We start from the raw sequence: 23,061 nt of genomic DNA, 5'->3' as shown, positions 1-23,061 counted from the left end.
TACACTCAGGCCTACAACATCAACACGCAGGCCGACACTAGAGCTGCACCTTCTAAACTGATCACTTTTTAACACTGAGCTGAGACAGGTCAGACTTTTATGTTTAACTGTCAGATTGCACACTTGTTGACCTAGTTCATAATACTGGGCCTATCCACATGGGACAAAAAGTGGCCAAACTGGCTTCTCTGTTAATACGGAGGTGGAATATTTTACCACAGCTTCTAAGTGTGTTCATATTGTTCAGTTACAAATCGTTGAATAGACTTTAAAAAAATGAAACAACCTGGCAAAAAAAAGATAACACAAAGGGAATTGACAATCAAGGACTGGACTGACCGACTTTTAAATGAAAAAAATTACACTTGAACTAAATTCAACAAATTTAACAGACTTTGGACCAAATATGACTTTATAAATTGTTGAATGCTCTTTCTGTGTCTTGTTTTGTTCTTGTTCTGTGTTTCGTTTTGTTGCATAACATTTTTTAAAAGACAGAAAAAAGAGAAAAAGAAAATTAATAACATACATAGAATAAAATAAAGAAATAAAATGAAATGTTGATCTAAGTAAATATATTTTATTACCTTTTTCCGTGTAATAGACTCATTTTGAATTGGTTCAAATCATTTAGATTTGAAGACAACTGATTGATTGATTGATTGATTGAGTGATTGGTTAATTTATGTCTATATATATATATATATATTTCTATATAAAAATATATATATATCCGTTGATGTAAAATAAAATACTAGAAAGGTTGGCTTTACATAGGGTCAACGTTTCTTTACTTTTTTTTGTGTTTTGTTGACCCAATTGCCAACAACAAAATAATAATGTGGCAGTTTTCCCCTCTGATATTTCGTTTAAAAATAGTTAATCGCTCATCTCAAATAATGACATAAATTCTATACGATGTTATGAACACAACCTATAAGAGATGAGTTAAATATTATAAATGTGTCTTGTGAAAATTGCCGGTGATGTTAGCATTTTGGCTGTAGCATCATGTGTAGCATGGGTGGCTAGCTAGCTGTTCTGACGTAAGTGTTCTGTCTTTGTTTACAGCTAAACATGAGGCTTCTTTTGTTCTGACAGCGCCATCCAGTGGACACATGTCAGCACTGCAGCGGGGAAACCGGATCATCGCGGATGAGAAGGCTAAACGGAACGCAGCCCTATAAGAGAGACATGTTTGTTTGTGGTTAAAAGAGCTGGAGCTAAAATTGTTTCAGTGGCCTCATAAGATTCTATTTATGGGTTTCAGCAACAAGGACATTTTACCATTTAAAAGATGTATTTTTTTGTAAACAAATGAGTACAATGTACAATGGAACACTTCTGGACGAATGAGGGATTACACAGACAAACTGATCCTGAATCATCCCAGAGTTTGAGTGAAAATGATTGGATTAGTTTTATATTAATGTCTCTTTTATCAGATGGTGGACGAAAAAAATAAAATAAATGTTCATTTTAAGATTTTAAAAGATAAAATAAAATGTCTTGACATCATCTGAAGAGCTCTGGTGCCATATTACAATCCTGAACATTGTGATGAACTATTCATCATTAAAAAACTCATTTCAGTCTAAACAAGGCTGGACTCTCTGAAGTTTTTCTGTTTTTTATTTTTGTTTGTTAGATTACTAGTTTTAAATATTTGTAATGTAATAATAAAGAGACATATGTAAACGTTTAAATGAAGACATGAAGAGGAAACGAGACATTTGCAAAAGTGTGTAACCTTTTCTGGTGCCACAAACTTGTCTCCATGGAGATGTTGTGGTCAGATCTGTGGAGAGGCCACCCGACTCACAGCATGTTAGTCAAGGTATTTCAAGAGCATTAAAATCAGCACATTTGTATGGGACAACCCATATTTATGTCATGGATTTGTTGGATTATAAAACAATTATTGTATAAAATCCTATGTAATAAGTGGCATTGTTCCCTCCTAAAGTCAAGTTTAAACCAGCTGATATTAGATATAGGTAACTACATTTTGGATTTCTGCCATTTTTACTAATTCCATATTTGAATTGCTAACAAAATTGTACTTTTTGTACCACAACTTGGATTAGGATTATAATTGTATTCAAACTGAATATTTTGAAGTAACATTAATCTTACTCCACCTAACTTTGATTAAAAAAAAAAAAAAAACTTTTAAACCCCATTTTACTCAGCCTTTCTAGTCAATAACACAACATACAAGTACTTATTAATTTATTTACACAATTTTAAAATACACAAATACAGTGGCATTACAAATGAGGAGCAAAAGTCTTTAGGTGTTGGGGTTGAAAATAAAGGTCAGAGTTCACATCGGTAGACGCGTTTGTTTAATTAACAATCATCTCGACCGCCGTCACAGTCAAAGCAAAAAATAAAAAAAATAAATCAAGACGAGAAGAGGAGCTACCAAGAGAAATCCCCCAAAATGGAACAGAAAAACAACAAAAAACGTACTTGCATTAATTACCATCAGTGAGACAAACCAGTTATTAATTAATTACGTTTTTCAAGCCCGAAAAGGTGAATTATACCAAAGAGTTAAATCTACTCGAGTGAGGGGTCGCCCGTTTGCTCCTTGCTCCTGTTTATTGACAAAAAAAACAAAACAGGGCAGGCACATCCTATTCACAACATCAGACAATACAAGATACCACTAAAGCCCCGTTTAAACCTTCAACTACACAATATGTCTACCACTTTTCTCTTCTAAAGTTAAAAACGTGTTCAGACTCATTGGTTGGGGGTCGGCTGGTCGGAGCAGGTTGTCGTCCGCTCCGGGGAAAACCACACCTTTTTTTCTTTTGTTTTCTTTTGTTAAGAGTCCTGAGTTTGAGTACCGTTTTCGGACTTGGCGTTGGGTCCTTTTCGCTTAAGACCGCGCCCCGTCCGGACAAATCCCGCACCTCCTCGGCTACATGTTAGCTAAGAATAAAGCCGTTGTCGACCTCGGACTTGTGGACCAAGATTTTCGAAACGAGTTGAATCAAAAAGTTGAAATTGAGCACAAATCGATTCTATTGGAATGAGTTTGTGTGAATACAATCAAGCCTGGAGGGACGCTCAGTCACAGTTTGCTTTGAAAATGTTCTCAATTCGTACAACTCTCAGATACATTCGGTGACTTCTCGATCGCGTAACCAAAAGGAGATGGACAGACCAAGTGACTCCACAAGTTTTTGAAATCTGAAATGCCTGGAATTGGTTTATCCGTGTGGGGTGAAGAATAAAAATAGAAATGTGTGAGAAGATTTTAGTCTTCGGTCCGACAAGGTCTAGGTAGAAACGGCGTCGGGGATAGTTCAGTATTTTACAACTCTGGAGTTTCAGTTCCTTTATCAACCATCTCTGACACAGACGCCGTACACTGGGCTAGCGTCAAAAGAGGCACTCCCATTAGCTGTTGGGGTACATGGCTAGGAAACGTTTGTTAAATATTTAGTCATTATTAGTGATGCCAGTTGATTGAGCAATGGCATTTGAATTCTCACATTTCTGAGTGAGTGACATGACGTGAAGTGGCAGAACTATGGGCAACATCTGTTTGATGTTGTGCCGTCTTCTGTTTAAGCTCTACGTTACTTATCCGAGACATAATCACATCATACTGAACTATCCCTTCATGATACACTCCAATTGGCAAATTACATGGCCCAGGAGGCAGTAGATCTGAAATAGAAGAATCAAATGAAAATAAAAAAGTCACAAGTTTGCCCCCTGCAGGTTGAAGCGTGAACAACCCTGGGACAAACGCACTCGCGCACACACAAACATGTCGCCATGCACCAGTTTAAAATGGGCACTTCACAGCCTTCCCCTGCAGAACATCATCACATCCCTGCGTTAAAACAAGACGACTCAGGGAACCGCGCCCCGCTTAAAAACAATGTACACAAACTAAAGGAGAAAACAACAAAACAAAGAGGTTGTAGTGAGTCTTGAGGACACAGAGTTTAGGCACTATTTTTCAACACTGCCGTGGTGGATTGGTGTCTTCTGGCGTTTCTATACAAAGTCCCCACACAACTAGTTTTCTAAGACGTCTCCACCATGTCAGCGAGACAAGTGTAATACTAAAGGACCAAAAAAGAGCAAGTAAAAGCAGAAGTAAAAGGACCAAAAGCATGTCTCCCTGGCTCGGTGGACAGGGAGGAGGGAGTGTAGTCCACAGTCCTGGCTGACACACGCGCACACACTCAGGGGCACACAGAGGGAGTGTGTGGGGGTGTGCCGTGTGGGTGGTGCTTGTCGAGGCCTCGTGGTGCACAGGTGGAGCTCGGGGCGGGGCTTCACCGAGGGGCCGCTGACTGGAGGCCGCTGGGCGTCACCCGGGACAGAGCCTGGAAACAGAGACAGGGATGTAAACAAACACCGATGCTTGTGTGGCCAATAACCGATATCTGCATCATTTGTTGCAGAATTGTGTTACATGCAGCCATATTTTTAGTTCAAAAAGACACACGTGACGAACCGACATGAGTGAAAACTTCTATTGAGTTTTTGTCAATAAAGTCAACCAGAAAAGATATATTTGATTTAAACTATGATCAAACATATGTCATTGCTTCATGAACATGTTCAGACATGTTCCTGCTCTGGTTTGAGCCGCTGGGACTGAACAGTTCCCTTTTATTCATTATTTATTTGATATTTAGTTTTATTATTTGAAAAAAAAAAAAAACATAAGTAATTTTCATAGCTTTATTCTTTCTGATTACTTTTAATGATTTAGTTTTATTCAGCAAGAATGTGACACTGCAAACACACAGATTGGGGCAGAACAAATATTGGCAAAAGTTTCATTTGATCAATTTAATCTTCTCATAATAGCTTTGAAGTCTTTTTCTTCATTCGTTGTACATTTGATGCTTATTCTTCTTCATTGAGTATCATCTTATGTTTTGTCGTCATTTGTTCTCCTGCTGCTCTTTGGTGTCGACAGACTGACATGGTAAATAAAGATTTTCTTCTCTTCTGATCAGGTCTCAATTCAAACCACTGGTCCAAAAAATTGTATTTCAGTTTTTCTCTTGACATCCAACCAAGAATGGGCAATTATAAAATATCTAGTCCAATATAGGCAGCATGATATTCTTCAATAGACTTCGAACAGACAAATAAAAGAGCTGGTAAGCTAACAACAAAAAGATGAACCAATATGTGGACAAACGTGGAGTGTAGCATCAGTAAATGTTAATCTTCATTTGAGCTGAGGCCGGCGCAGGGTGGACCAGGATTCTCTAAGTATTAATAAATGCATATGCTTCATAAAAGATGCAGCAGGGTTTGGTTATTCACGAGTTGTGGAGCCTAACGAGGACGGTGGAGACAGAGATCCCAACCAGAGGAGTCCACTTTGTATGCACATGGTGTCCCGCCCCAGGCCGTGACAAGACCCACACGGTTTGTATTGGACTGAGCTTTTCTGTGTTTAACATCTACCACGAGTACAGTTGGTTTATTATGACCACACTACATGGAACGTTTGGATTTTAAATAGTGTCAGTGTGTTCTACTGTTTCCTGATTGTTTCTACTGTTGACCACTAGGGGGATCCAGTGGTCTGGCCTGCTGAGAACCAAAAGGCCTTGAGGACACAGATGTTTGGAGGAAGCTGAACAAAACATATGCCATGTGACACACTTCCTCATTGGTGAGACTACCGCTTCCTGTTTACTCCAACCGGCTCAGTCTGCTCCCCACAGACAGTCTACTCTGTTCAGTTTACTGAAGTGGAGAGGAAGTGCATATGAGAGACTAGAGTACTTTTTATTGTCGGCTCTCCACATTAAACCTACAGCAGCGGTCGACACAAAGACACAACGCTTTATTTGAGGAGAGAACTGTTCAAAATGTGATAACACTACCATTAGGTTAAACAGGGCTGTGAAGATCTAAAAACATTATTCTATTGAATTGAGTTTTCTTTATTATACTTTATTGTACAGAGAAGGGAGCTGAATCCAGTAATGGAGCTTGTCATTTCTAATCATACATTTTGTGGAGAAAAAAAATGAAAATTGGCCCCAAATATGGTTCTAAATCAGCTCTGGGTTGGGCTGATCTCCAGTGCTTACAGTATGTGAGGCGTGGACACGGCCGCGGGGCAGTGACAGAAGCTCTGAGGTGCAGCGACAGTGGTCAGTACCTGTGAGGTGGACATGCGGGACGTGTCCTGGCGTCCGGTCAGGTCTGAGGAGGAGATGTTGACCGGGGCTCCTCTGTGCAGGCGCATGCTCACTTTCCTCTCCTTCTCCAGCCCTACACACACAGAGTGTAAGAGTAAGGCCCCTGAGCCCTCTGTCGGGTCCCTGTGTGCTGCTGTGCTTTACCTGTGTGAGAGGAGGGGTTGAGAGGGGACGGAGCAGCCACGTCCTGGCCTCCTCTGGCTCTCCCTGAGGCTGAGGCCATGCCCCTGGCCCCGGGGTTCCTGCTGTGCCTCAGACGCTCCTCCCTCTCTCTGCGCTCCCGCTCTGCGTCCTCCACGGCTCTGTTAGCACCCTACAACAGAGGAGCCTGTGTTAGAGTCACACATCACACAGCTCACGGGACAGCAGGCTCCAGAGACTTACAAATTTAAGCATGTTCCAGTCAAAGACGTAGTCATAGGAGAAGCCCTGTCTGTGGAAGAGGTTCCTGAAGAGCTGGCGGAGGTACGAGTAGTCAGGCTTATCGTCAAAGCGCAGAGAGCGGCAGAAGTTTAGGTACGTGGCAAACTCCGCTGTGGAAAACAAGTGAAATCACCTCAATAAAAACCTACACAGAACACGAGGCAGCATAGGGAGAAGGAAAAGTCACGCAGACGTACAGGGGTATCCTTTACACAGGACCTCGATGGGCGTGGACATCTTCTTCTCACTGATGCGTTCATACTTCTGCCTCTTGGTGGCAGCCTTGAGGCCCTGCCAGGGCAGAGAGCCCAGGTTGAAGTACATGAGAACGTAACCCAGAGACTCCAGATCGTCTCGCCGCGACTGCTCTGTGAGGACAAAGAGGACAGAGTGAGGCCAGAGTGACGACAAAGAGGTCAGAGTGAGGCCAGAGAGAGGCCAGAGTGAGGACAGAGAGAGGACAGAGAGAGGACAGAGTGAGGACAGAGAGAGGCCAGAGAGAGGCCAGAGTGAGGACAGAGAGAGGCCAGAGAGAGGCCAGAGAGGCCAGAGAGAGGCCAGAGTGAGGACAGAGAGAGGCCAGAGAGGCCAGAGAGAGGCCAGAGTGAGGACAGAGAGAGGACAGAGAGAGGCCAGAGAGAGGACAGTGAGGACAGAGTGAGGACAGAGCGAGGATAGAAAGAGGACAGAGCGAGGATAGAAAGAGGACAGAGAGGATAGAAAGAGGATAGAGTGAGGACAGAGAGAGGACAGTGAGGATAGAGTGAGGACAGAGAGAGGACAGTGAGGATAGAAAGAGGACAGAGAGAGGATAGAAAGAGGACAGAGAGAGGATAGAAAGAGGACAGAGTGAGGACAGTGAGGATAGAGAGAGGACAGAGTGAGGACAGGAGGATAGAAAGAGGACAGAGAGAGGATAGAAAGAGGATAGAGAGAGGACCGGGAGAGGACAGGGAGAGGACAAGGAGAGGACAGGGAGAGGACAGAGAGCTTCTCAGCGGCTCAGGAGCTGAACAAGGGTCTGCCCGTGTGAGCGGGGTCTGCCCGTGAGAGCCGGGGTCTGCCCGTGAGAGCCGGGGTCTGCCCGTGAGAGCCGGGGTCTGCCCGTGAGAGCCGGGGTCTGCCCGTGAGAGCCGGGGTCTGCCCGTGAGAGCCGGGGTCTGCCCGTGAGAGCCGGGGTCTGCCCGTGAGAGCCGGGGTCTTACCGATGCCCAGATGTGTGTTGATGGAGGCGTAGCGTGCGGTGCCCGTCAGGTTCTTGTTCTCGCGGTAGGGGATGTGCTGGTGCGTCCGAGCGTCCCTGTACTTCTTGGCCAGGCCAAAGTCGATGATGTAGACCAGGTTGCCCTTTTTGCCAAGGCCCATGAGGAAGTTGTCGGGCTTGACGTCTCTGTGGATGAAGTTCTTGGAGTGGATGTACTCGATGCGACTGATCTGCAGACAGAAACACGCTCAGTACTGTGATGGTGCTCACGTGGAGCGTCGCAGCGTCTCCAGCGTACCATCTGATCAGCCAGCAGTAGCACTGTCTTGAGGCTGAACTTCCTGGAGCAGAAGTTGAACAGGTCCTCTAGACTGGGCCCCAGCAGCTCCATCACCATCACATTGTAGTCTCCCTCTGCGCCACACCACTTTATGGTGGGGATTCCCACTGGACAACACAAAGGAGCAGAGACACATCAACTACACCGCAGTTTGGAATGGGACCAAATGAGGTGTTACAAAGGCTAGAAAATGTCACTGCTTGAGCTAATCATTTTGTCTGAAAACAGTAAATCAGCTGCACCCCCAAGACAAGTGAACTAACCCCTAACAACGGACCATTTAAAAGTATGTCCTTCAAAATTGGAGGCAACTGGAAGCTAAACCAAGTACATGAAACACACTGATTAACTGACATCAAAATGCTAATGGTTTAAAGCCTTCGGAAAACAAAATATAAGTATCTGTCCAGAATAACCCATGATTTTACCATCATAAAAAGTGTCAGTGTCATAATATCCGGACAATAAAGGATTATCTTATCTTATACTCCCACGGACAGTATTTAAGACAAAATCACAGTATGTTCCACTTCACTTTTGCCTCCAGTTTCCTCTTTTCAATCATTTAGAAAGGATTTTAGAGGGTGCTACAGCAGAGCAATCTAGAGATTCCTGTATTGTTTTAAAATGTATTGTTTGGATATTGTTTGGACACAAAGCTGAGAGACATTTGAGTGAAACAATGCGGCGCTTAAATGCTAAAGCAGAAGCGTGTTGTGCGGCTCAGTATTGATTGTATAATGAGCTGGACGAAGGACACTTTGAGTGAAACAATGCGGCGCTTAAATGCTAAAGCAGAAGCGTGTTGTGCGGCTCAGTATTGATTGTATAATGAGCTGGACGAAGGGCTCAGGGCATGATTAGCCGGTGCAGTGGACACATGCTCTTACAGCCGACTGTTACAGCAGACGGCCCTGCCCTGCCGCCTCAGGCCTCCCTCTGATTGGCCCGGGCTGGACTCTGGGACCATCTGCTCCATGTCCTTCTACAGACTCAAACTGGCCCTGCTCAGCACTCGCACTATTTATACTTAAGGACGGTCGAACGCACAGCCGACAACTACTATTTACAACGAGCATGGGTCTCTGCTGGGCTTTGTGTGACAAACTGGAGCCTGCGCAGCAGCAGCAGTGGCAGTAGCAGCATGAGCAGTGCACTGAGCCCTGGACTTTACTGCAGGCTCCCGGTGTCACTCACATACACTAATTGGACAGGTATTTGTCGCGGCGCGGAGCAGAGCGCAGCCAGGAGGCCCTAGCATGTGTGGCATTAGCTGTGGAGGCTGGAGAGGACCCAGGCCCGAGGACAATATGTGACCGCAGTTTGAAAGAAATCAATGCTCAATATTTGTGTGTGAAACAACAGGATGAGAACAGGAGGAATCGATTTCATGTGCACGTCTTGTCCGAACCCGCAGCAAATAGTCACGCATCTTGTAGTGGACATGTGCTGCACTCTTGTGGCTTTAGTTGGCTTTTAAACAAACTTTTATTCACTTTCATGAGGTATTTAGATGTTGCAGCGCCCTCTTTGGTCAGCAAGGGGAACGAACAATGAAAAACTGAATATATGAAGCTTGAGGCAACGTGACTGCTATACAAGAGGCATGCGTTTGTTGAGGACACGATTTGAGTGCAGAGCGTGTCGGATCATGGTTTAATATGTCTTACAAACTGCAGGAGGAGTCAGAATTTTCACCTGGGAGAAAATTCAAACTGAGTATTTCTGAGTATCAAGAGGGAGAGGAGCTTGTGAACAGGATGAATGAACCAAGCGCGAATGAGGCTACGTTTTTTGAGGGAACAACATGGTTAAAACTGGTTTTGCTTAATGTTTCCGTGTTCTGTGGTTAGTTAATCCTTCTTTCGTGTTTTGCTTGATTCGATAATATTTAAAAAAAAGATAAATACTTAAAATAATTAGAGCTTTTGGTGTAAAATCAGCACGTTTTACATCTAAAGCCGATGTCGCTGGAGGACAGGGCTGTTGTTGCATTTATGGATATCGTTAGTGCATTTGGTGAGACAGTTTGTGCTAAATACAGTTTTTTGGTTACATAAATGATAAAAAAAGGGCTTATCCTTTTGGTCCCTGTAAACAAAGTGAAGCTGTGGTTACATGTCAAGATGCAGAGCTTAGAGCGGCTGCGTGCACAGACCTGCTAACCTCAGCTTTATTGGGAAAAGTGAGCCTGGAGTCCTCCTGTTACTGCATCTAAAGTCAACTGTGGTCCTTCAGATCCAATCCTATCCGAGTCATGTTTGAAGTACTACTTTGGTGTGTATTTATGTACAAGTAGTAAGTATTCTGCCAGTGCGGCGGCGCGTACCTCCGCCCTGCATCATCTTGTAGATCTTGCTCTCTATGTGGAGCTGGGGGTGCTTTGTCTTCACACATTCCAGCTTGATGGCCACCTCCTCGCCCACAGAGATGTCCGTACCTGAACACACAAAGACGGTAACAGTCAGCATCAAAACACATTTTAAAAAAAGAGTAAAAAGTGTCTCATTCAAACTGAAGCACACAGAACACTTTACAGCACTCGTGACTAATAACCGATACGTCACCGCTGAGACACAATAAAATGTAGTGCCACACTGATTAACAATAATATGGATATAATCATTCATGTCGATTGGAGTTTAAAAATATTATGTCTTTCCCTTTCAGCATTAAAAACACGGATTAACTTTAGGATTTGAAACATTAACATTAAACTAATTGGTTGCAAATGTATGGTTGTAGTTAATATCTTTTAGTATGTGTAAGTTTAGCGAGTAGTGTGTTAGTTTCTCACAGTGCAGTCATGTATTGATGCGGTGTCTGAATCTCAAAAATATACCAAAAAAGAGATGAATCATTTATTTTTTACGAATTGATTGCGTGTTCAAAGAGCTATCACATATAATTTGCTATAAGTACAAACTTCGTGGATAAGTCTCAGGCACAATCTGGTGCTCTGATGGCGATTATCACGATTGTACAAATTGCACCGCTCCTGTGTCTTTTTTTCCATTGCAAGGCCAACAAAATATATGGGCGTTCCTGTGTTCTCTACTCTCTGACAGCAAACACACTTAAACTCAATTAAGTCCTCATTTAAGTACATGCAAATGCAGCGTGCTGTCGAGAACATTAAGACGTCTTGCGGCCTGCCAACTCATGTTCTTTCTAAATATGGTGAGATGGTCCAGCAGCTCCTTGTGCGGAGGGACACTGGACCCGGCCTTACGTAATCCCATCTGGCCAGGATGAGGGGAGTGAGCGCTTATTGATTTGCCTGGATGAGGTCATGTGGGCCGGAGCAGGAGGGTGTGGCCCGGAGCAGGCTGTAATACACCTCACCACTTTATCTAACAGCAGACGTCTGACGGAGCGGGACGACGGGCAGAAAACAACTTTAACTTGAGTCCAATGTTGGTATCTGATCTTAACACGTGCATTTGTATTACCGTCTGCACTTTGCTCGTGTGGTACTGCGGTGCAAGAGAAATTCTCCTCTGTGAGATCAATAACGTGTGATGTAATGGGAAAGTGAGAAAGACATGGACGTTCTAGAAAACTGGTGTGTAAAGCAGCTACTTTAGCAAGACATTCCAGCTGAAATATTATGGATAATATAACATTCATCTTATGCCTTTTTTAATTCTAAACTCAAGAAAAATAAGTACAGCGTGATATTCCATGGGTCGGCACATCTATAGGGCCAATATGTGCACATTTTAGCGTCTTAAATCTCCAGTAGAGCATTTGTATGGGCCACAACACAAGCTGCCTACAGAACGTGCAGAGAGCTCGATTTGAACACTTGCACGGAGGGAAATGCACAAAATGTGACGACACTTCCCTCTCATCCAGTTTGTAGTTAAACAGGTTTGTGGAGAAGTTTGTGGTAATTTTAAATTACATAAGAAAAACAGCCATCGGTTTCTTCGGAGTCACTTTCATGAGGTATTTGTTTCCTCATATCAATTTAATTTTATTTGATCTTACATTAAACAAAGGAAAAAAAGCTTTTAGTAATGATTTCATGAATATTAACTAAACAGACGTTTAATCTGTGCCATTTAACACAAATAATATACACATTTCTTCCTCCAAAGTCGCTCAAAATGACATGTTTTAATGACATGGATCGACTGTGGACTCTCCATTCAAATAACTGACCACTTTGCCCATATTGGTTGATCTCTACTAAATAATAGTTTGTGGTGTTCTGGTTTTATATTATTTTACATTATATACATGTGGACTCCAGGAGGAATAGTTATTGCTGCAGTAAGAACTAATGGGGATCCCGTGTAAATAAAGACACGTAAAAGTAGTATTGTGTGCAGCTATAAATCGTTCCATTCTTTGATTTGTAAAGTGGCTCCTGGCTAAACTAGGATGAAATAACCTCCAGCAGTAAGTCAATCCATTCCATTCTGCGTCTGGAGCCAGCGCTTGCATAATCGGCCCGTTCTTCATCTCTCAAATATGTGCTAGAACCACAGCTCAGACACGGCATGTACCTGCCCATTCTGTGGTGCCTGCACGCCCTGGAACTACCACTGCACTCTGTATGCTGCACGCTCTAACTCTACGCTGCACGCTCTACGCTCTACATATTCTGTACATCCAGTGTAGTTTCGAGGTGGGAGATATATCAAAAAATGTATAATATTGTAATTACTTTTCAAACTATGTTGTCTAGAATTCAAACCATTAGAAATGAGTATAAATTCATGTTTTGTGCGATTCCTGAAACTCAACCAAGAAATTTACACTTCAGCACATTCTTTATACTTTCTCAAAATATTGCTTGAATACAGTTTGCTGTAAAGTTTCTTCAAAGTATTTTGCATATTTTCCCTCTTGTAGGAATGGGCAATAACAACAAAAATGAATATCAATACTTTTTTGAGTGTCCAGATAAAGATATTCAGACGATATTGTGTGTTATATTAATCCTGGATCTGTTTTAGTTCTTTGTGAAGACCCGGTTTAGTCCTGTTTTAGTCCTGTTTAAGGCTTTGGTCGGGCTTTGGTTTTAGTCTGGCTTTAGTCCCTAGTTTTAGTGGTGCTTGTCAATTCAACACAAAAGTGATAAAACAAGTCTTTAAATGTGTTAGCGCAGGTAAGTATCAAAATATTACCTTTTACACCTGTTTGAAAGATCACAACTTTAAAAAACAGTACTTTTTAAAAAACTGCATAAGAGCACAATATTCAAAAAGGTCACAATATGACAGGCTTTTGGGTGCATTGCCCACCTGTACGGTCTTGTCACGCTCACAGTTTGTTTGAACACTACGAGTTCGGCCCATTGGTTCATCTGTGTGCCATTGCCCCGCCCACAGTAAACAAGAGGAGGGGTCACTCGTGTGTTATAGTAAAGGCTTTTAAGTGACTCTGGATGAGTGTGGTATTGACTGTGCGGGGGCCCGGAGCATCGGGGCCGGCTGCAGTACAATGTTGGACGGTGAAAGGCCCCTCTGTGCGTGTGTGTGTGTGTGTGTGTGCGCGCGTGCGTGCTTATCAGGAGCAGGCTGCCGGGACTCTTACTTGTTCAGGCTTATCCTCTCTGTACAACATGCAGACTACAGAGATAGAACACAGTGTTTTCATGCACCAGATTAACTGTATTACTCAGAAAAGGAAGGCCGAGTTTGGAAGAAATGTGCAAGTAAATATACCGTAAAAAATACGGTAAATGAACACATTTGGAAACATGTATGTGCGTTTTTCTTTTTTATTCAATACTTTTAACAACTTATTTATTTTATTTAACACAACTAATTAATCATCATGCTCTGGAATTCAGAGAGAATCGTTACATGTATAGGGTTTCTCCAAAAAGTTCCATTTTAGAGCCGTGCGTCATAAAGAGATGCAAAACGTGCTCACATAACACTTGTTTTGCCTTTTTTATTGTGAAAAAGTGTTTCTATTTATGGAATATGAATGTTAGTAACATAATAAAGTGTCTCTGTGTAAAGAAATGGATTCCCCTAGTTGTAAGCTTTCAATAGAGCCCTTGATGTATGTAGCTTGAAGAAGTCAAAAGTGATCAAATGTTTTCTAAGTGTGTCCAATTTGGATAGATTTGGACAAGGGAATGGTCCTTTTATGCAAAACGCCTGGATAAAGTATTACAAAAAGTGTGGTAAAATACTTGTTTCTAAAGATAATGATCTCACGTTTGAAACTTAAGTGGCCAACTAGTTTTTGTAATGATATAGTGTATTTCAGGCCTCACATACAAACAGCAGCTATAAACACCCTCATTTTTAACAAAAAACATAGGCGAGGATAAAGAAAAACCTTTTTTGTGGATGTTCCAAGATGTATAACGTTTGTTCAGTCAGACTTGAAGTACGTCTGACTATTGAGGGTAAAAACAGAGAATGTTACCTTTACACAGAGACCGAGTTTTTGTATATAATCCACATACTTAAAAAACAAGTATGTTTTAATTTGGAGAGGGGTCTTTGGAGACAGTTGGACAAGGATAACAGGTTAACAATAAGAGTTCAGAAAAGTATCAATACCCACATACTAAGACATAGAAAGCAAGTATCGATGCTGAACAAATACAGAAATATGAACCAATTTGGACCTTTTCTGAATAGTTTTAGAACAGACTAAATCAGAACTAGTAAAACCACTGAGTAACTTTATAAAAAATAACTAGAAATAAGAGTTTGACATGTTAATTAAGTCAATTATTAAGTAAAGATTCTCTACTGCAAAAGTTTTATTTTATTTGAGTAATCTATGATCTGGTTAAATTCAATAAAAGATAACTACTAAAACACAAACAAATTCAAAAATAAATGTTTAATGTTGCTCTATATGGCGGAGTTTGGAGTTCTTCTCTGGACAGGCTGCGAGAACAAATTATTTTCAGCTACGACTTTGAATACCACGATGTAACTCGATACAATAATGTGAAAAGTGAAATAAATGATATACCGGGGTGGCACTGTCTTTCCTTCTTTTAGATTTGAATGAACAGGATTTGTGGCTATTTAAAGAAAGCTAAATTGCACATGTTTGACGCATGCTTTGACACATTCTGCTGTGGTGTGATGTCACAGAGGTGTCAGATGAATCCGTTTTTCCATCAGTCCTGATTATGTGTTATGTATAATGTAGTTCATCCGCCATATACTGATCCTAAATAATTCTATGCTTTTTTTGTATTATTTCAGGGGAAAAATTGAAAAGTTAAGCAATAATCTAGTTGTTTGGTCATAAATAATTGTGAATAAGTGTAAAATCCTAGCACAACCCTCACGCTAGGCAGAAAAGTGGTATGGATAATGTTTTTTCCCCATCATAAACTGGCTTTTCCCGGTGCTACACATTTTGTGACCACATTTTACTTCCCACAATCCGCCCGCGTTTGTGTGACTTTGTGCTGGACGTGGCGGAGGGACCAGAGCGAGCGCCAGATTGACTCAGCTCTTCCCAGCAATGGCCTTCTTCCTCTCAGTGATGATGGCGCACAACCTCAAGGGAAGAGAAAGAAAACCTCTTCGTTGGTTTTCAGCGCTGAGAGAGTTAGCTTGGCACGCGCCCTAATAGCATGTGCGGCTTGCGGCTAATCGAGTTTACACAGCGCGGTTTCTGTTAGCCGACACTTGTCAAATAAGAGCAGGGAGCAAGAGAAAGGAAGAGCTCGCAAACGAAAGCACGTTTTGGAGATTTAAGGTGGATTCAGAGGGCAAAACGCTGATCCTTTTGCTTCCGTTTTTACTAGTGCTTGTTAAAAATAAATAAATACAACTCATTCTGATCGTGGGAAGAACATGTTTAATCTCGGATGTGTTTGAGTTTCGATCCCCGTTCGTACGTGCTGTCGTTCAAATGCTGCCGTGCTAGCCAAACAGGTACCGCCGGGGACTAATTGGGTCGTGCGGTCTGTGTTATGATGACACCCTGTTTGAGTGGAAAATATTACGTTTTGTGTGGATACAACAGTATGCGTTATATTTTTTGGGTTTTCAAATCACTTGTCATTTTCGAATTAAAGAAAGATGCACAACTTTTCTGGACTATTATTGCATATTATGTATAGAATATCCAAAATAAAAGACATTTAAAGTCTCTTTAAATGTGTTTATGTTGGTAGAGACGAGCAGCCGACGCCGTGAGACCAACCAACAAAACCCCTGTATTTGCATAAATTGCAGAAAGGCAAGTTTAATGCGATACTGTTCCTTTCATCTCCATGGAGACAAACGACTGGTGCACACCCACCTTCAGAAAATAGCGGAACTATGATTTCTTTGAACGTTTGCCTTTGTTTACAGTGCGTGCAGTTCTAAAACACACAATATTACTGAGTCCAACATGTTCTGAGCTGGAGTTCATGTGTTTGGAGTTCTTATGTAAGAAGGAGACCTGGAGGAAAAATACAGTTTGGGGAGCGTAGTCCTGACTTCCCGGGATGTGTGTTGGGACGCGTGTTGGGACGTGTGCGTGGCGTGCGAGTGAGCCCGCTCTCAGACAGTGGACAGAGGTGGACAGCTCTGACCTGGCCTGGCCCTGAACTGCTGCACCTAAACAAACACCACACAACACTTGGCCAGTACAAGCTCTTTGTCCTCTACATTTAACACCGTTTGGTCACATTTGAGTCTAAATCTTTGCTGACATAGTTTGTACAGCATTAAGAGCAGAGCAAGGACTGCAATTCCACGTTATCAGTGTTTCTTGGTTCAGTCACTTTGGCGTTTAACAGTGCAGTAAACAAACTGTCGAGAGGGCATCCTGAAATCTGAGACGCCAACGGACAAAAACACACCAGCTGAACGCGCTCTCAGTTTGACTTTATAAACACTATTGACACTATCTTTTTGGAGCATTTGATCAGTCGTATGATACACAAGGAAAAGGTTATACATTTTTGCGTACATGGTTATAGTTTAAATAACAAATAGCATTACGACACTAAAGAATATTTTTTGACATTTGGATGGAAAATAATTAATCACAGTCAACAAAACAACTTTAGGTATGTTTTTGATGAAGGAACAACGTTGGAACATGTTCAAAAGCTCAAAGAAAGTACATTTGAAAAAGAAAGTAAAAGAAAGTACATGTGTACAGTGTCTCCTTTACGATTATACTGAGACATAACTAATCTTGACATCCCTCTTCAAACTGTAAATTTTATTTACACATATTTAACCCTCTTCTTATAGGAAATATGGAAAAGAAAGTGTTTTGGTTGGAAAGTGGAGCTTGTTGACAAGACTTAATTCCTCTAACGCTCAGCTTAGCGTCCCCAGTGCTGATGTGGAGGGAACTGGACGTGAATCGAGTGTTCTAAGCCACTGGCAGCTGGTTCCTCTCTGCGTGTGTGCGTGTGCGTGTGTTTTATGTGCGGTGATTAAGCGTTGCGTCAGAGCGGAGCAGCCACTCAGATGCAGAGACGGCGTGTGTCCTTATGTAACGCTCACGCTCCGGCCTCCCTCCCTCTGCTACACGTCTACTACAGGACCTGCTGCGAGGCTTATCTGCGGCTTTTCTGTTCAACAACATCAGCATGTAGTGGAACAAAACAGAACAATGACACCAAACGCAAACCCCGACACGGAGTACTAAGATTAGACACTTTTAAAACATGCCTGGGTATTGTTAAGAAGTACACAGTGGTACAAGGGAAAAGGCAACGTCCTATTGACGCTATATAAACTTTTCATAATAAGATTTTCTGCATGAGGACTTTGGGAGAGCACTAGAGAGTTTGGGACTCCTGCCGTGATACATTAGCCAAACAATATCACAAGTAAACAAAAAGCTGTGGAACAACTCTATAAACGACTGCATTTAATCACACTGCACTTTCAGAATACCTTGGCATAAACACGCAACTTAAAATCTCCTCTCTCTTTTTTGAAGGATAGTGTAGTGTGAAATGGAAATGAGACTGGGGAATGACATGTCCACTCAGCCACGTGCGGATTCGAACTCGTTGGTTGTACATTAAGAACTTACAAGTATCACCACATCATGATTAAAAATGAGTACACGGGCGTAGGTGAGTACTGCACTGGACACTTCCACTTCTTAAAAATAATAGAACCAATCACGGACAAGCAAAATGTTAATTAAAAGGCGCTGTACCCATTTCCCCCATGTAATAAAGTCAAATCTGTTCTGCTCCAGTACCGATATATTGTAAAAAGCAGATATTTGGGTGACAGTGAGTCCATTTTGTGCGCTCTGAATCTAATTATCTACAAAACAGGAAGTGCTAATGTTTTTTTTAGCTTTACCAGGACTGAAAAACTCACTCTGGCCTCAGAGAGTTGTGAAATCAGAATGGTCCGACTGCATTAAGTGAGCTACACATGTGGGCTGCTGCAAAGTAAAGATCCAGTACAGCTCCGTCAAGTTTTTATTACAAGATTTTTATTGAGACTAGATATCTTTTTATTTTTATTTATCTATTTTATTTTCCCCCCTCCATTCCCTATTAAGATAGGAGAGGAGTTTTATTAATAGGGTTTTTGTTTTGTTCATAAGAGTTCTATTAAGAGTGTGTTTTTGAAACTTCCTATGATCTGTCCTTTCCTCCTGTTTCTACAACGTTATAACAACGAAATTTCCCCTTGTGTGGACATTAAAGGATTATCTTATCTTTATTACATGTGGTAAATACATTTTTTTATTTGAACAATGTATTTTTATAAGCAATAAATTATGATAAATTAAGGCTGCTTCATTTGGGGAAAAATAATCCAGATTATTTTAATAGTATTTTTTTTTTCATGAGAACTAATGAAATGAAAGTACGAGTTGCATGTAATCTTAAGTCTAAAGTGCATTCTAAGAGTAAAAAGTACAAATAAGCTGCAGAAATATTGACTCTCAGAAACACGTGCGGGCGCATGGAGCACTGTACAAACTAGGTCAGTGTAAATAATCATTACACCCTGATGATGTACGTTTATGGACGGTGATAATGATTGCAATTTATTGATCATTCCAATTAATTGAAGAGCCCTAAATTGAATAATGGAATGTTAAAGGTTTAAATTTGCTATTGCTTTTAGGTTAGTATTAAACAGTAAATTGTGTGTGTATATAGTCAGTCAAAGTATTTAGTATATTAGTTTTTTTTTTAATCTTATTTAGTTAGTTAACCAATATTATATCTATGGCTTATTATTTATTTAAATATATTTTTGCTATTATATTGTTGTTTCATGTTGCACCTTTTCACTAAAGATCAGATAAGATAAGATATCTTATCTTTAGTGAAAAGGTGCAACAGTTTGTGAATCTTGTTCTTATTCACTGACTAGCAATAAACCGTTTTCTGATTCTGATTAGTATTGGGGAATTTACAAACCGAGTTAAGTTAAATTGTAAATGTCTTGGTGGTATTAGCTTAAACGGCTAAATAGAAGTATTTTCCATCCAATAGTTTGAGTATCCGTCAGTGGTGGAGCCACAGGACCAACTCAAAATGCCTCATGAATTATCAATGCCCCGGTCCATTGTTGTGCTGATGACTAATTCTTAAGCTGGGAAATGCGATCAGCTGTGTAGACCCTGTGTGGACCTCCGTTGCCAGGACCTACAGAGAATACATTACTACCGTCCATCAATGTAATGTTAAAGAACAGTACCTGACCAATATTAGCCTAGCAGCTTTTATAGTACAGAATGTTCAGAGCTTATTTATGCTCATCGTTTTCCTCAAACCTCGCAAATCATGTCTCCTTCTAGCGTTTTAATCAGAGGACTGTGTGTACGAGCCTTAAGATTTAAACCCACACCATCTTTTATTAAACAGTCCTGGTTTAAGGAGAGCAGCATTGTCAAAGCAATTTTGACATTTATGGAAAGCCACTGCTCAGCAATACTTTGACACATGAATAACTTGTTTTAGGAAGTTATAGATCAATAAAAATGTATACCATAATTTACTAATCTGACATTTATCAGAAATACAAACTAAACAAAGACTAATTTGAGATTTGTTTTGTCAAACAAGTATATTCCTGTCAGACGCTTTACCTTTAGTTTTATTATTAGGATTGATACTTTAGCCAATTGGACTGGGAATCACAGATATGTATAGAAAATGTGAGTGGAGCTGACATGTTGCTAATGGAAGATTTGAACAATCCACTTTCTGTTTGCTTAAAGCCGTTTGATGAGATAAAGGCGTTCAAGAAATATGGCTGTTATGTCATCATTTTACTTACACGTATATATATAGATGCTTATATGTGATCTGCATAAGGTACATGGGAGGGTGATATCCTTTCACGACAGCTGTTTGACCAGACATATATTTAATTTAATTTCCCCCCCCAGTGTTAGCCTGAAAGCTACAGAGACAGCTAGCATCCAGCTAAAAGTGGCTAACACTAAACAGAGAACAGCTGATTGACTGAAGCTGCTTTTAGAAACATCGGAAAAGGACCAGATACAATTATACCCCGGGGCAGCAGGCCACGGCAAATAACTCCACACACGATGACAGCTTTAGTCAATTTAAACTTACCCAAATAGATGTCTCCAAACGATCCGCTGCCAATTTTTCTGCCCAATCTGTATCGGTTTCCTACCCTCAGCTCCATGGTCGGCGATCTGTGGACGGCTAGCAAGCGCACTCGCTAGCTTCAAAAGACCAAAAAATGACGCTTTACACAGCGAAGCCTGTTTAGAATCCAACCAGGCGAAAATCTGGCCTCACAAAATCCTCTGAAACCATGTAGTCTGTATTCTGTACGACGTCTCTCAGGGATGAGCTCCCACTATCTTTCACCGCTTGTTTTAAAACGATAATAACGTCATATCGCTACAATACGAGGTTTGTCGGAAAGCCTGAGACGTGTACTTTATGCTCTTAGAGGTTGTAATATCCAAAAAGTAAAATATTTCAAGGATGAAAATGGATTTGGAAGAGATAGCCTTTTCATGAATCTGTTGCAGCTGGTTTCAGAGGCTCTCTGCTCTCTGCCTTGTTCGGCTCTTCCACTGCTTTGACATCACTTCCGTGTTGGGGAGGAGGGCGGGGCTACCAGAGATGTTTACAGGAGAGATGGCGATACCAAAGATCGTGCTAAAAAATGACTTGCTCCATTCACGGTATTTCCATCTGTTTGGAGATCACACAGCTTTACATCTGATGCTCTTGCCCTTGCTAGAGGCCAATGTCATGTCCTGAACATAACAGGCGGTTGTAATTTGGGTCCTAATATTTGTCATATGCATGCCTTATTTGATTTGATAGACTTTGCTATTATTATTATTATTATTATTTAGTAATTCATAGTTTTATGTTGCATCTTAGTGCCGAAATAAATTCTTATGTTTGTGAACTTTGTGAACACCTTTTTCTGATTCTGATACTAAATTGATCAGAAAATGGACTCATTTGTAGTAGCTGCATCTTTCTTTTAAAATATCTGTGATACATGTATCATTTTAGACCTGCAAGGTTTGCAGACACCGTGACCTTTTCTTCATGATTTATCAGCCGATGTCTGGGAAATGTGGCCATGTTTGGATACAAACAGGTAATAAATAGGATATACCCTCCACATTTAAAAAGCCGAAGGGTGCGTTATGTGGAAAACAATACAACGTCAAAGTGTAATAGTGCTGAGTTTAGATCAAGATCAAGAAAATCTGCTTCACAATGATAGGAAGAGCCGACATCGAAGGATAAAAAAGCGACGTCGCTATGAACGCTTGGCCGCCACAAGCCAGTTATCCCTGTGGTAACTTTTCTGACACCTCCTGCTTAAAACCCAAAAAAGAAGTTGCCTGGCATTCCTCCTTTCTGTCTTTCTGTACAGTATATAGTGTAGAGCAGGGCTATTCAACATAAGGCATTTTTTTTTTTTTAAATATAAAATCTTGGTTATTTGTTTAATTCTGCTTTAGACCTGTTTTTTGCAACCCAACATTGTGTTACAGTAGTATCAGAATTAGAAAGGGGTTTATTGTCAGTATTTGGAACTTGCTTTGGCATTAAAGTGATCACCTTCTCAGCAGAGCCCACAATGTGCTGTAGTCTCTGTTTGTCCCTGGCTGTGGCTCCAGCGTACCACACTGTGATGGAGGAAGTGAGGATGGACTCAATGATGGCGGTGTAAAACTGCACCATCATCTGCGCTGGCAGCTTGGCTTTCATCAAAGATCGGAGATTCTGTGCTGATAGTCCGAGATATTCTTCCCCAGCCACACACACCTCTGATCCGTCAGGAAGTGATACAACTGCAGGTGGAGTCAGGCACAAATTATGTTGAATAGCCCTGGTGTGCAGGTTGCATTCACATTCTAGAATTTGATGATGTCATAATCTCAGATGGTGGACATTTTACACTAAGGGAGATATGCTGTTTTTGAAAGAAACATCCAAAATATAAATTCACAAGCCATCATATTAATCTCATGGTTTAAAGTCCTTTAATTTACATACACCCTACCTCAGGCCTTACCTCAGACCCTACCTCAGACCCTACCTCAGACCCTACCTCAGACCCTACCTCAGGCCCTACCTCAGACCCTACCTCAGACCCTACCTCAGGCCCTACCTCAGACCCTACCTCAGACCCCAGGCAATGTAAACAGGCTTCAGTCACTGAATATAGTGAAAAACATGACAGAATGAAAAATATTCTCCTTGTTTCTCCGCTTGTAGGTCCACAACACAATTGAACTCAAATTAGAAAAACAATTAGAGATTGAAATCCCCCACACTCAGTGATTAACCCCCAGGAACTAAATCAGCATATCCAAATATGTGTCTTAATGCAGTGCAGTATAAATGTATATGCCATGTGTGATCCATAGTTTATACTTTTGATTACAACACTCAGGTTCCAATCAATCGAGATAATTCAATTCCCCCTTTCCGTTCCTTTCTG

The 23,061-nt window shown here is 41.3% G+C and overlaps 1 protein-coding gene across 1 annotated transcript; it reads right to left on the bottom strand.

Moving 5' to 3' along the window:
* Window positions 1–2,219: 2,219 nt before the first annotated feature.
* csnk1da (casein kinase 1, delta a) lies at window positions 2,220–21,151 on the bottom strand. The gene is made up of 9 exons (XM_072442412.1): window positions 20,688–21,151; window positions 10,503–10,613; window positions 8,132–8,280; window positions 7,835–8,063; window positions 6,827–6,997; window positions 6,591–6,739; window positions 6,351–6,519; window positions 6,167–6,279; window positions 2,220–4,358 (listed from the first exon to the last, which is right to left on the bottom strand). The coding sequence occupies exons 1-9, from the start codon at window positions 20,761–20,763 to the stop codon at window positions 4,308–4,310; spliced, it is 1,218 nt and encodes a 405-aa protein (XP_072298513.1). The 5' UTR covers window positions 20,764–21,151; the 3' UTR covers window positions 2,220–4,307.
* Between the last annotated feature and the right edge of the window lie 1,910 nt (window positions 21,152–23,061).

The sequence above is a fragment of the Eucyclogobius newberryi genome, unplaced genomic scaffold, assembly GCF_026437365.1.
Source record: "Eucyclogobius newberryi isolate DKJ021-1_F unplaced genomic scaffold, fEucNew1.0.hap1 SCAF_13, whole genome shotgun sequence".
NCBI classification, from domain to species: domain Eukaryota; kingdom Metazoa; phylum Chordata; class Actinopteri; order Gobiiformes; family Gobiidae; genus Eucyclogobius; species Eucyclogobius newberryi.
Note: the sequence above shows the minus strand (reverse complement) of the source record. Positions and strands in the feature narration are given on the sequence as shown.